General features: G+C 34.2%; 1 protein-coding gene across 3 annotated transcripts in view; it reads right to left on the bottom strand.

Moving 5' to 3' along the window:
* Nucleotides 1-14,899, bottom strand: part of LOC134237626 (phosphatidylinositol 3-kinase regulatory subunit alpha-like) — a 43,996-nt gene extending 29,097 nt beyond the window's left edge. For 2 of the 3 annotated variants that reach the window (XM_062719765.1, XM_062719757.1), the window contains exons 1-2: nucleotides 14,789-14,899; nucleotides 5,029-5,298 (exon numbers count right to left, since the gene is read on the bottom strand). In XM_062719765.1, coding sequence (XP_062575749.1) covers nucleotides 5,029-5,287 — 259 coding nt within the window. In that variant the 5' untranslated portion in view covers nucleotides 5,288-5,298; nucleotides 14,789-14,899. Of the gene's footprint in view, nucleotides 1-4,786; nucleotides 4,841-5,028; nucleotides 5,299-14,788 lie in introns of those variants that run through there. The other variant, XM_062719774.1, reaches the window with a different exon arrangement.
* Nucleotides 14,900-16,700: the final 1,801 nt, after the last annotated feature.

Raw genomic sequence — 16,700 nt, forward strand, 5'->3', positions numbered from 1 at the left:
TACACAGAAAAAGACGTATTATTAAATTATTATTACAAAGAAAGGACTTTTGAATTCAGTTGACCCACCTCAAGACCTGACTTGGTTTCCTAGTTCGCACCTTGTTAAAAACCATATTTCAGAGAAATTCTTGGAATAGCAATCTTTGAACTTTGATTTACTTTGCTTCAAGATTTCTTTTAACCTTTAGTATACATGGACTTAAAAAACCAAAAGTCTCCGATATTCTAAGATGTGCTGACTAATCCTTTAGAAAATAAATTCAGTCAAGTTAAAAAAAAATACACAGATCTCTCCCTTGTTTCTTGTAATACTTCATAAATTCAAGGAAAACTGAGTCATAGTATCAGTATAGTTTAAAGTGTGGTCTTAAAGTCTACTGATGAAGGAAGCTAAAATGTAATTCAAGTCTTCATCCACAATAAATATACTGTACATGTGGTAACTGTCTTTAACGGGAACCCCGCAATACCACGAACAATTGCCATATTCTAAAGTTTTTTATCTTTGAAAAACCACTGCAGAAGAGACTTTTAGTTTCTTTTTATGCACAATTATAATAATGCAACTTACAGTATTAACTATATTTGCATTCTCAATAAGACTTTTAGTGCTGAATTAAAAAACTAAATAATTTATGTTGAAAGTTCCTTATATAAGTTAGACTTTCCAGATGTTAACTCTTAATATAAGGTGACATATGTAAAATAGAAAATTTTTTACTCAGGACTGCATTTAAATCTCCTGAATTGCAAATAATTTTCAACTAAATGAAAAAAATAGACATATTAAAAGTATAAAGTTAAAGCATGAATTTTTCTTCATCTTTCAGTCTCACTCGCTCTAAGGTTTTTTAAATTAATTCAGTCAACGGGATACTAGATTTCATATAAGTTACATTAGTGAAAGCTTTTAAGAGGAACCTGGCAAATATTTTTTGTAAGATGAAGATTTTTTTTCAAATTCATTGACTTTTCCTTGCATGGGAAAAAAAAAACTTGATTGCCTATATGATTTGTCAACCATTAGTAATGATTTAAATTAGCAAAAATATTGTGGTAGACTATTCTATGAATTTTTAGAACTCTAATATTATATTGATCCAAAAAAAAAAAAAGGTTTAACCTAGATATCCTCTGATTTCTCAAATCTTAAGTTGCTTCCCTTTATACATTTCAGTTTCATGCATAAAGACAATTCCCAAAACTCATTAAGATCATTATTGTTATAACTAATGGGGGTTTACATAATGAAAAGCTTATGAAATATCCATGTCAGAAATGAAATTGATTACATGTTTAACAGAGCCTCATCAATAATGTATCACAGCAACAGTGCCATCATTTATAAAGCAATTAAACCAGTTTCCAGGACCCAGTTTTCTATAGCTGCCTCATCATCATATTCCGAAATGGGGAAATCCCCTCCCATTTTCAGTGTCTCTCTTTAAATCACATTTAAATGGCTCAGTGACATTTATTTTTATTAACTAATATATAGCTTTATTATCTGTGTGGAAACATTTACAAAGTACGGCTAACCTTGTCTTCTGCCACCTCTGTCAGATTTCACGTCATATTGTCTCACTTCTACAGATTAAAATTCAGCACCTTATATCTTAGCCAATTGAGAATCAAAAGTCAGCATCATTAAGTTAGATTGTACTATCATTTTTATAAAAACAGTAACCATCTATCATTGAAAAAATATGCTTTGATGTAAAAATTGCCATAACACAGTGAGAAAATATATTTCCCAAGAATAAAGAAACCTAGACATCCTGGTAAGAGACTTCAGACATCATCAAGATGCTCTGAGATAAACTAACCAGCTGTGGAGGGCGATTCCTCCTGACCTACACATGTACTGACCAATCATTTATTTTGTCTATTCTCTCCTGCCCTACATTTTATCTGTTTCTCGGTTACCAGGTGCTAGTATCGGAGGGTTAATTGTGCTCAAGTTCCACATGGCCAACACATTTCAGAGTCACTGCAAACTTTAGGTACAAAGTCATTCTGACAGTTTGTAACTGGGTCGGAAACGTTCAATAGGAAAACATGGAGAAATCGGTTATCACAACAAAAGGTTTACTACCCAGCATAGAGTACAGCAAACAAATCAAGCCGGTGCTCATGTGCAATAGACCCCAAGTAGATTGTGAGTCAGCCCCCAGAATTCAGGTTACTGGTTCAGTGTATGACATTCAAATATTTACAAAGTGTGACTCTGCATATGTGTACACCTGTCATACCTCGTGTAATCGCCCGAGCATTCCACACGTGTTATCTCAGTGCAATCTCGAGTATTCCACACCTGTAAACTCAGAACCTTGTACCTAAATTCACAGAGCAATCTCAGAATTCCTTTGTACCTAAACTCCTAACACTTTCTGACTTTATGGTCCTGCTTGTGTCAACAACACTCATTGGTGTTACCACTTGTTTTTGTTAGGTCTGGTGTCTTTGTTGACAAACAATTGCAGTACGTACTTTAGATTATACTCACTCAGACTTGTTCTTTATATGAGATCAAAGATTATTATTTTCTTGGTAAAATTACAGAGTTTCCATTTGACAAATCTTAAATACACATCAATTAATGGTTTATTGACTACACAGTCAAACCTTATTATCTCAAACTTAGTGGGACAGAGAAAAAAAATCAAGGGGATTCAAGATATCCAGGGTGCAAATACTTTAAGAATATTAGTAGGTGGGACTTCCAACTTATCTATGGTATTAGAGAGGTGGGACTTCCTAAATACTTAATCACGAAATAAAATTACTAGCCTTTATTTTTATGGTATTTGAAATATCAGTGTTCGAGATAACAAAGTCCAACTGAATATTGTTTTATGTCCCATTTGAAATTTTGTTTTACCCAAACATAGGTCATCATATACTGTGAAGGGCTTCAAATTTAGACCTTTACTTAACACTCCGGGCCATTGAGCAGTGAGGGATCTTTATTTTGATAACACCTGCTTGACAAGGGGCTTCAGTAAGGCCTTATCCAAAAGACCTGCAACTTTCACAAAGTGCTGAGCACATGATGAAGAAACATTTGCTACCTATTTTATTGACTTAGAGTAGATGTGGCTGGGATTTGAACCCACAACCTTCTTATCACAGAGCCAGCACTCTACCGACTGACAAGAATAAGTCATGCTGCCTTCCTAAGAATGTGTTCCCATACAAAGACACCAGAAAATTTTGTTCCAGGACAGAAAGTTCCCAGAACTTAGAAGCATGTGTATCTTATGTTAACTAGTGGAAAAGTAACTTTGATCTGAAAAATTTGATTTTTTTATTCAGGATAACAATGAGGACAGTACTGCTGCACTGGAGAAATGAAAAGTTTGATTCCTTTATGTATTTCAGTGACCCAGAAAAGAAGCATTCAAAACTCTTTTTATTATCTAAATAGATTGAATGTTTGCTCACTGTAGAGATCTAAAATTAGACTGCTCCTATTGTAGGTTAGGATCCCTCCTTATACAACAGATTATGTCTTTGTGAGACCCCCATTCTTAATGCCCGTACCAACATATTGACCCCAATGACACCCTAACTTACTTTTTCTCGACCTACCATGGTGGGGTTTAAGTACTTTAAATCTATTTAAAGAAAAAATCAAACATTCTAAAACAAGCTTTTGTTCCCTTTCTCTAAATAAATAGCCTTCATGTTTAACATGTCAGTTATTTTTGAGTATTGGATACATTGTAAGAAAACGTGTTATGTAAAGAGCAAACTTGATTCCTCCAAGCTTGGAAAAAATCAATTCTCCATGATTCAGAAGATTTCACCATGGCAACAACTTACAGCCAATTAGCTCCTATGTATTTCCCACTTCTCTTACAAGTGTTAAGCAGTGGATGTTAGAATAAGAGGAAGTCTGTGTCTTGTCTATGGGTGGGGGTTCAATGCCCAGACCCTCAATAAGGCTAAAGCCATCATAAATAATCATTTATCCCAATCACACAAGGTTTAACTTTATCACAATACGTGTCAATCATAAGAATAATATTTAGAGATGAGTTTGACCCTGGTTAGTGGGTCATTGCCCTGCTGGCCCCTCCCTCCCAGTATCTGAAAGACTGTGAGAGGAGAACCCTCAGCTTATATAACCAGCAATCAATACCTCCTCACATTGGGAGATCCATACCTGTCCAACAGAAAGATCAAGGTGAATGGCCTCCCTGGTAGATAGGATCAGAGGCAGTGAGAGTTATGTATGGTGCTATCACATGCAGGTCACTGATTGATAGGAGAATGTCTCCAGATGAACTGATCACCCAACTCACACAACTGCTCTTACATATTGTCTGTATTCTTATATATTATCTGTATTCTCCATGTTTTATACCAACTCTTACTACAGTTTACTTCGTGCAGTGTTCTTTTTTGTTTTCCTGAAATTTTCACTGATTTGAAGTAGTCCATGAAAACCTTAGCATTAAACTCTTTTCCCTTCACAACTGTACACTAATTTCTTCAGATACCAGTAATGTATGAGGAGTTTACATATGATGATCTTCCTACCTATCTGTGGGGCCTGCTTAATTATCTTGAGGGGGTGATATGTTCTATGTAAGGCCCCAGGATCATTATTTATGTACCTACCTATTTGTGGGGACTTGCTTTATCATCTGGGGGTGATGTATTCTATGTAAGGCCCCAGGATCATTATCTTTGTACCTACCTATTTGTGGGGATTTGCTTTATCATCTGGGGATGATGTGTTCTATGTAAGGCCCCAGGATCATTATCTTTGTACCTACCTATTTGTGGGGCCTGCTTTATCATCTGGGGGGTGATGTGTTCTATGTAAGGCCCCAGGATCATTATCTTTGTACCTACCTATTTGTGGGGCCTGCTTTATCATCTGGGGGGTGATGTGTTCTATGTAAGGCCCCAGGATACCCACATTATCTTTGTACCTACCTATTTGTGGGGCCTGCTTTATCATCTGGGGGGTGATGTGTTCTATGTAAGGCCCCAGGATCATTATCTTTGTACCTACCTATTTGTGGGGCCTGCTTTATCATCTGGGGGGTGATGTGTTCCACGTAGGGTCCCGGGAAATACCCACAAATCTTCTGGTTCTGATTGTAACCGATCAGCCACCCCTTGGGATTTTGGATGTCGTCATTGATTGGTTGTTTGACTTCCAGGATATCATCTTTGTCCAATGGGATGTCAGAGATTTCCTCGTCATTGTCGTTGCCGTTTTCTTTGGGTACGTACTTGTACAGCGCGCGGTAGTACTCCACTCCATCCATTGTGAACAGTTCTGGAAGAATTCTATCACTAGTTACTCAAGTTAGAAATGGATATAAAGCTGATTTTCATCAATAAAAAATCACTGTAAGACAATAGAGGTTTTCTGTTTAAGTATGCACATGTATATTGTAATAGTCTAAGACTTGAAACTTATCTATGAAAAAACAAGATGAACCAATATGCCCATGTTCTTATGTGAGTAATTAATTTTTAGAGATACCATTTACAATTTATAATCAAAACAAGATTCTAAGGTCAGAGAAATGAAGTTACATTCAATCATATTATGTCCATCGATCGAGCAACTGAAATCCACATCTTTTGATAACAATTTTTGATCCCATTAGAGTAGGTTTATTTGCTATGTGATCCTTTTCTAGTACATGTCGTCATTATTAGGCCAGCATTTTTTTATTTTTAGGTTTACGAACATCAGAATGAAAAAGTCCCGTAGGAGGAGGAAATTAAAAAAAAAATAAAATTATATTTTGGATACATTATCGACTTTTCTACATTAATTTTTGCTTCTTTTTTTATGCTCTCCTAACAAGCTTGTTGTCACTGGACACATAAAGGTTACAAATGGGAAAATACAACCTTTAATTGTTTATTTCATCATCTACCAGTTGGGGGGAGTGATATAAATCTTTTGATGTTGGACAAAATACAGATTTTTTTAAAACTTAATTTTTTAAATCTCTTTTAATATATCTTCATTTTTGTTTTTAATGTGTGTTAGGTAGAAATTATTCTAAAATATTAATATACTTGAGACCTATAAAAATAATAATTCCTTTCATAAAACAGACAGGGGGTATTCCCAGGGAGTATTGAGGAGTAGGGTGGAATTTTTTTCAATTAAGTGTAAAATAATTTTTCTGGCTGCCATAAATGATACTACATGCCTGTATATATTTGTATATTCTTGTTTTTAAATAGTTGAAATATTTTATTTCTTTAGGCTATTGTTTACTTCTTCCTCAAATGGACTTAACTTCTCCCATAGTTTTATTCATTACATCTGATGCATAAGCTACCCTTTTCTGAAGAATGCTGCTATTATAAAGACTGTAAGCTATGACAGAAACCTAAACAATATCTCTGACAATAGCTACCATAGGCAGTTTTAAACCTGTGGGAGGAAAATAATTTACAATTACAGACAGTTACTTTTGAATACGGATACATTATTATCTCACCAACATGTCACTTTGCAACAAAGTCGTCAGCATTTTATTGTTCTCTGAACGGGTGAAACGTTTTGAATGGCACTCCTATCGATAAATATTTACATTAAACCAAGCTTTAGTGCTGCTATGGACTTGACACAAATCTCCCTTCATTACCCGCCATGTTCGTTTAAAACCGGAAGTACGAGTTCGTAAATTTGAAATCTCGATCCCGACTCAAATTTGACATCGGAAAGAAAAAATTCTGTTTTTCTCAATTTTATTTTTTTTCTGAAAATTCAAAAACTTGAGCGGCGGGTTTGTAAACCTAAAAATAAAAAAATGCTGGCCTTAATTGCTATATGTGATCCTTTTCTAGTAGATGTAGTTATTTATATTAATCTTGGAAAGACTTTTAAAAGTTAGGCAAGGTCTTTGATCTAAGTACACTTGATAAGGGCATTAATAGTTGTACATGTGTGCCAGATTGGAAGTGCTCAACAAGTAAATGGATATGAATCATATTATTCTATTTCTTTTTTTCTCTTTACAAAAGGGCAGACAGAACAAAAATATTTTTCTCCCTGATCTTATAAATAGATTGACGAGTGTTAATTATTTCCATAATAAATGATACTCTCAATGTAATCCACTTGAAGTTACATGATAATTAACATATAACTTTCTGGGGAGATATGCCAGGTTTCCCCTACAGGCGTCCTTCAGGCCAACCACCTGTAGGTCGGTGCCGTTTATCTCAGTCCAATAATATATTAACCATTACCTAAATTAGCAATTTTAACTATCTTATATTTCAGATCATTTCACATTCCAAACACTTTTCTAATTTGATCTACCAGGGTATGCACAAAAAATACCACAAAATAAAATAAAACATAGAATGGATCACTCATCTCTTGTATATTGTCATGTAAAATTATTCCCAACTGCCTTCATAAAGAAAATTAACTTTTTTCAATAATAAACTTCAAAGTTACTATCCTTACTCTCATGAAAATTTTAATTTGTTCCTTTATATTTATTTATTAATATGTAATTTAAAATAAATTTATCATAATAAAATAACCTGGATTACTTTACTACTCAAACTCTCTACTCAAGAACAAAATTTAAAATGTACAAAGAGAGATAACTCTAACAAACAATCAAACCAAATCCTTGTTTTCTTTATTATTTTCTGTCTGAAGAGTGAAATTCTGCAGATTTTTCTTTAATTGCTACGGCAACACCACTCCTTTTAGTTAAGTATTAATGTAGCCTACTTGTGTTTTAGCTTAGTATACAGGGGGGTAATAATCTAATTGTGTAAAAAGGTTAATGAAATCGGATCAAAACCATATGAGAAGTAGCATTCTGAATGAGAAAAAAAAAAACAAACCAGGATGCTTTTGAAACAAATTGGGTGTGCTTCATTAACAACTGAAATTAAAACAAAACAAGAAACTTTCAACCAATCAAGTTGTACAAGCAATAGTCACCTACTTAGAATGTGAGATGAGATACACAAGATTAAATCAATGCCTGAATGATTTGAACGATTTACCGACTGAAGCATGCACCTATGTAAATGATGAAAAGGTAATAATCCAAAAACATTAGTCACCGAATTCTCTTATCTAGCAATTATCCTTCCATACATTCTCCATGTATGAATAAATCAACAAAATCAAAGAAAAAAAAACTTTTTATACTGTATCTCTGATATTCAGATTCCCAGTAGATTCTGATAGCCGACTTTCTGAAGGAGAAATCTTTTTTTTGACAAACAGAAAATTTATGTAATATATGTAAGTCAGTAAAAAAGTTCACAAAGCTGTTATCTTTGATTAGGATAGTAGTTATTGTGAGTGACTAAGGGGGAGACTTGGGTAAATGAAATTATTAAAACTGGCCGGCAGTCAAATAAATGCACCTAAAAGTGGAAAATACAAATAATATAAAAACTATAATTTATAGTACACAACTCATTCCTTCACAACTAGTCACTTTGCCAATTACCTATTAATTTTTCAATTATTCAAAACATGAGGCCCCTGGACCTTGATGCACATTATCTACTTATGGTGATCTCAAAGCTTGTGCATTCTGAATGCATGGATCATAAATTCTATTTTGTCTATTTCATGATATGTTGACAAGTGAAAACTGGGTCAAGGATGAAGGTCAGGGTCAAGGTAAGCAGACAGCATATATCAGGAAAACCTACATCATAAATGACAAAGTTAACAAAATGTTACTAAGTTGATGCCTAAAAGACAATCCTTGCCTTTGTCAATCCAAAATTTCTTTAGTGGATTCAGATTCCTTTTTCTGTAAAACTAAATCAATTTTAGGTTTTTAATGGATTACAAATTGCGTGATGTCAAGGTCATATTTTTCCTGCTGAGTCTGGTCCAGATATAAACAGAATATTAAGTACAGCTGAATTTCCTAGATACAGTATTGTATGTGACTGTGTCATGTCTAGAATGCCCATGTTTTGTCTGGCTCCATCTGTCTCTCTCCATCTCTGTTACAGCTTTCCGCAATTTATTGATTCGATTTTAGCTCAAGATCTCAGCCTAAGCTGACCTATTTATAATCACAGTCTCATCAAAGATTACATAACCTACATTTCCATAATGTCATCTAAAAGTAATGCTATTTTTCATAAGGACTATATAAATATTAAAGAGACGCCCACTAATCTAAAGTTCAATGTTAACTAAAAAAAACACATAAATTTTCATCATACCTGGATGCAAAATATATATTGTTTTCATTTTATAGCGCTGTGATAAAGTTAAGATTTTATAAGAAAGCTTTAATCTCATATGTCGTTATTGGTGCATAACATATTGTTTCCGCTAGTGAAATCAAATAATTCAAACAATGAGTACACCAAAAGTACAACTTATTATCAAGTGATTGCACTTTTAATTAAAAGTATTTCATGAATCAAGTCATATTCAGATATATGTTAAGACTTCCAAAAGAAGGGTTTGTGAACAGAATTGATTGATTGAATTTATTATCTAATTGTTACATGAGTCAGGTTTACAAAAAAAAAAAAAAAAAACATCTACTAACTAAGATGAAATTCATGGGAATTAGCTTTCTCTATTTTTTATCAGCATGGTGCACAAATTATTTAGGAAGATATTTACTTCCTTCTGATATCTTCTTTAAAAATCTTCAGTGATCGATCTTTTTGTGAATTTAACAGATAATTGTTGTTTTCTACCTCCACTGTGAAAGAGCTCTATTAGTAATCAAAAATTAAGTACTGCCTACTGGTCAATGTAATTTATGTTTTCCTTAGTTTTTTCTCATATTCAACCAAATCATTAACATTTCCAATGGTTTTACTAACAACAGACCAATAGGCCACAATACTTGCCTGAGAACATCAGTTGGGGAAAAAGGCAGAATTTACACTTAGTTTTTTCTCATATTCAACCAAATCATTAACATTTCCAATGGTTTTACTAACAATAGACCCATGTCAGGGGCTAATTAATTACACTTCATATGCCAATGGCTCACAAATTATGTCAACAAATTAGATGTAATCTGCCTACAAAAGTGCACATGGACCAAAAATGCAACCTGGGACTACCCAATTTTGGTTTGTTTTCCGAGATTTGGGCCTCAGTCACACCTATGCAGCCCACCCCAGGCCCGAGCAAGCTGGATAAAACATCCACCCCCATGATTGTAGAATAGAATACATGATTTGAGTACAATTAAAATTTTTCACAAAAATCTCAATAAAAAGTCAACACATTACTTTCTAACCTGGGGGGGGGGGGGGGAGGGGGGAGTATCTCCCATTGCCCAAGAACCTGAATCTAATACTACAATAACTGTTTGGTGGTGCATTTGATAATAACACAAAGATTTGATTAAACAAAAACCAGAAATCTATAATGAGACTGTAGCTCTACTGTACATATAACAAAAGAAAATTATCACTTTAATTTTTAACTTTGTATCTTAATGTAGTCTATTTGTGTGCCCAGTTATATTGAAATCAAACCAAAACTATAGGAGGAGTAGCGTTTTTTATGAATTTCACAGAAATTTCTATTTTTAGTAACCATGTCAACATCGTTCAATGAAATTGAAAACCACTGCACTAGATTTATATATGTATCTTAGTGTATTCTACTTGTATACCAAGTAATATTGAAATCAGACCAACACTATAGGAGGAGTAGCATTTTGAAAATTGTTTACAGACAGACAGCTACACAGACGGACAGATGCCAGACACCTTGCTATCACAATCACATAAGCTTTTCTAGTCTCTGACCAATAGAGCTAACAAGCTAATTCAGAGAATCTGTGTCCGGTCCCCCACTAAAGAAAAATTAAAATGAAGAGAATGTGCTGACCTGGGGATGATTGGGGGGTGGGGCACTTTAAGAAGGGTGGGTGGGGCCATAGGGAGTTTTGGTATAAAATTTAATTGTAAAAACTTAAAAGCTTCTTGCGATATCACCTGGAAATGAAAGTTTTACATACTATACATTTTGAATCTATGACCATGACCTTTGATTTTATTAAACTCAATATGTGTAGTGGTCTTCCTTAGACCATACTCGTACAAAAAAGAGCCTCTGTTAACGCCCCTAGGCTCCTTATATACCTTGGACTCTTACATCCGAAGGCCATTTTCTAACGAGCTCGTTCCGCCAGATATTTTGGGCGGAACATATTATGCTTGAAATAAACTATTAACAAGTAATTTTCATGTACCTACACATTTGCATGAGATATGAAAGTCACAAGAAATCATAAAATCCATTTTATTCGGTGTGTATTTTTCATTATTTCAATTAGTCACCAGCAGTACTTTCGATTTGACTTCACATTAATTTTGCGGATTGCTAGTCAGAAAACGAAATTTTCGTTGCGTTAAACTAGTTTCGTTTCGTCAGATTTTCTGCATTCCATTCCCAAATTTTAAACATATGACTTGTTTCAATTTCTGCTTTGGTTTTAAAAATAATGGATTTATTGCTAATACGAGAGATAAACATTGTTTTATGCCTAAGTTTTATCGTAAATAGTGAGTATTTTGTTGTTTTGTCCCATTCGTTAATATGCAAAGCCTTATCTTTAATTAAATAAATTATTTCCACTTGGGGTTTCAGCAGCGAGAATTTTTACAATGAACGCTAGAAGTTACACAGTGCCAATTAAGTCAAAAGTATCTCGCCCTGAACCTCTAGCATGCCATCGTCTCAAGCCACGGTCCGGAGTCCGCATAAAGCTCTCTCCTACATGTGGCTGCTTGATCATAAAAAGTGTCGTAATCTTGAATATTTATGCCTCTCTATTGTGACATCATATTCTGTCAGTGGGAAGTTTTGTTTCCATGGCAACAATTGACATCAACAGTATACAAGGAATATTTCGTAAACTGCGATTGGATATTGAAAGGTCACGATAAAGTTCATCATCCGACTATGCTTTACTCGCATTGGTCAATATTTTAATGAGCTACAAAGAATTCTCTCCTCGTTCAACCACGGCCAGAATGGGAGAGGATCGTACATTTTGACCGTGGTTTGCGACAATGCTAGCATGCTGGAGTACCTTAGACCATAGAGCTCAAATCACACAAAAACAAAAGGGTTAAAACAGATAGAAATTTTGCATTTATGACCTTGACCTTTTGACCGCTAAATCAATAGGGATCTTCCTTAGGCCATTGGGAGTTGAGTAAGATTTCAATGGAAAAACTCAATGGCTTCTTGATATATCATGGAAACATAATCATTACAGACAGACAGAGCTATAGATGGACAGACAGAGCACAAAAAATATCCCCCACATCAATGTGATGGGTGGCTATTTCAAACAAACAATAAACTTACGCAATTGTGTCTAAGGCAAAAGGGGTAAAAATTAAATGGAGGTGAAAAATTCCTTGTATACAATACTGTAAACATGAGGGAAATTTTCACCCCCTTTTTATTTCCGCCCTTTCTGCCCTTGTCACAAGTGGGTGAATTAAAAATGGGGCAAATTCAAAGAACACAGTATTAATTCCTAAACAGAACTGTGAATGGGCGAATAAATTCAATTTAAAACAAGTCAAAATTGTCAGCAAGTGTAAAAGGATGAAAATAACATGAGATGGGGCGAAAATAATGCTGTATACAGTATAAGAACCATTCAAAGTAAATATTAGGTAGTGCTGTATGGCTACATAATGGGTTGTCCTTAGGAGTAACAATTGAAAGAGAAAGTGACATTCTACAAGTAAAGGGTGTCTTGCATTCCTCTCCATTTTGGGATAAGAGTAGGGCTGTCACGGAAATGTCGGTTCATTTTTTGAGGTTCGGTTTCGGGTTTCTCGGGTCGGGTAGGTAATGGAAGAAAAGCTCATGATTTGTATTATTTTCAACAATAAAAAGAATATTCTCATTTAATCTTAGAAATTGCAACATTATAACAGTTTAAAGTAGCCTCCTGACTTGACAACAACTGTACCAAATTATTTAAATCACCTTTCAGGGTTTCAGATTGAAATAAGTAACTATAGGACATCTGGCATATTTACCAAAAAAAGTTATAGGCCATTCTGTCCTAAACTTCCTAAAATTATTTAGGTCAATAGAAAAGTTAAACTAACTCAGATTTCTGTCAGACTTTTACAAAATAGTCATTTTATTACATAAAATATTCAAACATGTACATTAATTTTCCTTTTAATAAGGTGGAAATATTATTTTGTTTCTTTTAAACAAAATTAATATATTGAAACAGAATGGGAATTTTTTTTTTTATTCCATTCAATGGGTATTTAACTTATATTAGTCCCACCTTTCATTACAGGTAAATGTATTTATTTCTTGGGATTACAATTTTTAAAAATAGTAATTTAAAAATTAAACTTGTATCTCTGATGATATTCAATGTATAATTACGTTTAAAGATTACCTAGACTATTTTTTTTCCCTTAGTAAAACCTTGCAACATTGTCCGTTTCCTAAATTAGAACCCCATATTCAATCATGGCGGTAAAAATAACATGGCATGGGTTTCTTCGATGTTTTAAACATTCATCACTACTTTATGCTCCTTGCAGTTGGGTTTGGAAATAAAATTATAGAGTATTTTGTCAAGATCTATTAATTAATACCAAAATGTCATTGGCTAAAATTGAATCGGCAGTTGCAGAAAGTAGAGAAAAACAATCGGATCTTTGGAGGAAAAATTACACGACTGGCCTTTACATACAGAAGATAACTGGCCATTGTGTCTGTTCAGTGTCAAACTTATAGGCCAACATGGCAGGTAAACTTTTATTGGCAAATGGCCGACGCCAATCTGAAACCCTGCCTTTTAATGACAATTTACTAACACTCGTTTTTGACGCCATTTTATAGTAAAATCTACTCTATTATACAAATCGGAACCGAACCGAATTCCAGAAAAACGGAACCGTACCCGACCCGAATTAATTGTTCCGCGGTTCCGGGTCATTTCGGGTACCCGTGACAGCCCTAGATAAGAGTGAAATGCAAGAATAAGCAGATGATTATGTCATTATAGGCAGGCAAATTCCCTGGCCCTGGGTCTTATCCACAACCCTGGCATATCATTTTAAAAAGACTGGCACCAGCCAATCAAATGCCCCCTCGGCCATCTCTAAAATATTTGAAAATAAAAAAATATTCACTGTTTGAGGGTGATGAAGCAGATAGATAAATGAACTACAATTAGCATACTAACCTAATCTGTTGAATGATTGAAATCAATTCAATACATGTGTTTTTTTGTTTTTTTTATCTTCCTCCTGGAGAATTTTATCTTTGTATAATTTTTTTGAAAAGAAAAAATGGGCCCAATATCGACAAAAGAAAATTTTCTTTCACAGAGTTAAAACAAAATGGCTTCTTCAATTTTAACAAAAGAGAATAAGTAACTTTTTTCTAAATGAAAAAAAAGTGCCGTCCAAAAACAAATTTAAATCACAACAGAGGAAAATCGGGTTTAACTGAATTTCAAAGAATAATTTTCAGTCTGCATTGACTCTGCACATAAATAATGTAACGTGTTCAATACTTCCAGGAACACAGCACATAAATGAAGATCAGTGAACATTGTTTCAAGTAGACACTTTTGTAATTTAGCAATACGGAAGAAAAGATGGTATGTTTTCACTGACTAACATTTTAAAGCACTTCCCTGTTCCTCGCTACTGAGGATGCAGGGCCGTTTCCGCAACACCCCTGTCCTGCAGCGAAACAGCATTTAAACTTTAAATATTGTAAATTTTAAATAAATATGATATATCAGTATTTTGCTGAGTACCTGTTAAAACTTGCAGTCAAAGCACAGCTATATTCCCCTCACACAAATCAGTTGACATGCAATCCGCCATAGCGAAGGGGAAGTGGTTTGACGTCACAAGATGTTAAACGGAGTTGTTTCCCTTGTCTGTCTACAAACTCGTGATGGCGCTAAAACTATAATTATTTAAAATCCACATACGTCCCTCAAATACTGAATCTTTTTATTGCCTGACGTCACGGCGTCAGGCTGTATAAGGATTGATATTTCCAAGATCCGAAAGTGTGCGATCATATCTAAAGAGCTAGATTTTATGCAAGCTGATTTGCATTGAAAATTGATACCTGCATTTTAAAAGAAACAGTTTTCAGAAAACAGAATGATATTTGATGCAAAATACTGCAGTGTTTACTTCCTTTACTCTTTTTGCATGGAAAGATTATTCCATGTTTCGCCGTTTCAACATATCCGTGTATCCTGTTTTCTGCATTTCTAACTACTGGATCAATCCATTATATTCTTCGATATTTTGAATTTATCTTTTCGCGCCAAATGTCACTTAGTAAGCTATATCTTCGAATTCGAGCCTTTTTTGATTGTTCTATTGTATGAGTGGGTGTGCTAACTTCCATGAAAACCTCATTCTGATGCCTCAGAAATTCTATCTACAAGTTTTATATCATTCTTTAAAACAGCATGTCGCATACATCAGTATATGGACATGCAACACTAAAGAAATGATTTTTCTAATTTGTTTCCCGATCCGGTTGGTTTATTCCATAAATGGACTATAGTCCGATAATGATAAACAACGCAGTTCAAGTCATATGTCTCTGTTCAGATACACACAGTAAATAAGAAAGCAGTGAAAAATCTTGGATTTTACTTTCCACAAAGGTCTAAGTATTGAATTTACTTATTTCATTCTCAATATATGATAGTGTCACTACCCACCCACCCCCCACCCCCGTTTTAAAGAAAAAAAAATGAACACACATTACTACTGTTTACTTCAGAGGAGAAAATACACTCCAACAAAATGTGTATTTTATTATGTCCATCTTTTAAAATGTTTACAATGCATGATTTGATAACAGATTTTATTATGTACATGTATGTAGGTGTTACAATGGAGCTTGAAATTTAGATCCAAGGGCAGATCACTCCACTAGCAGACACCCCCCCCCCCCCGAATAACAACTCTTTAGTATGCAGTGTATAGATGATTCTTCAACAAGTTAAATAAAATCAAGATTTCAATTACACAAGGTTCTCAAATTAAATATAAAGTTAGGGTATGTTTTAAACTCAAAAAGTATAAATGCTTAAAAGGTTTATCACTCTTCATGCAGATATATTGACTGATTTAGCCAGGCAAGCTTTTTAAAAAGCTGTTACTTGTACTATGTATATATATGCATATAAAATATTCAGCATTATTATTATCTCGTATTTTACAAATTCTTTTAGTTTAAAATGAAACATGGAGATAACGATCGTTACCATACAGAACAGTTCTAACAGAACAGAACTTTTTATTTCTAATTTAGAGCCCAGAACATTAGTTAAGTAAAACAAAACAGGACCAGAGAAAACAGGTGCCATGGAGGCGGAGTGAGCATCCCCTGCTGACCGGTCACGCCGTGTGCTCCTTGACATGATTGGGAAATAACGGGAAAATCCGACGTCAATTCAGTGTATAAATAATGGAGTAACAATTATAAGTCAGCATTAGACTCAGTGATAAAGTGTATTTGCTGATGTCACCAAGGTTATTTTGTATCGACCATAGAACGACTTTTAAATGCTGATCGATATACTAGTACTTGTTTCATCAACTTGTTTGTCAATAATTTACCTCGTTTTAGAAATTGTTCATACGTAGAGCATGCTCTTGCGTACCGAATCAACTGAGATACATATATAAACTCAG

The sequence above is a fragment of the Saccostrea cucullata genome, unplaced genomic scaffold, assembly GCF_032062105.1.
Source record: "Saccostrea cucullata isolate Sc308-1 unplaced genomic scaffold, CSIRO_AGI_Scuc_v1 ctg546, whole genome shotgun sequence".
Lineage (NCBI taxonomy): Eukaryota > Metazoa > Mollusca > Bivalvia > Ostreida > Ostreidae > Saccostrea > Saccostrea cuccullata.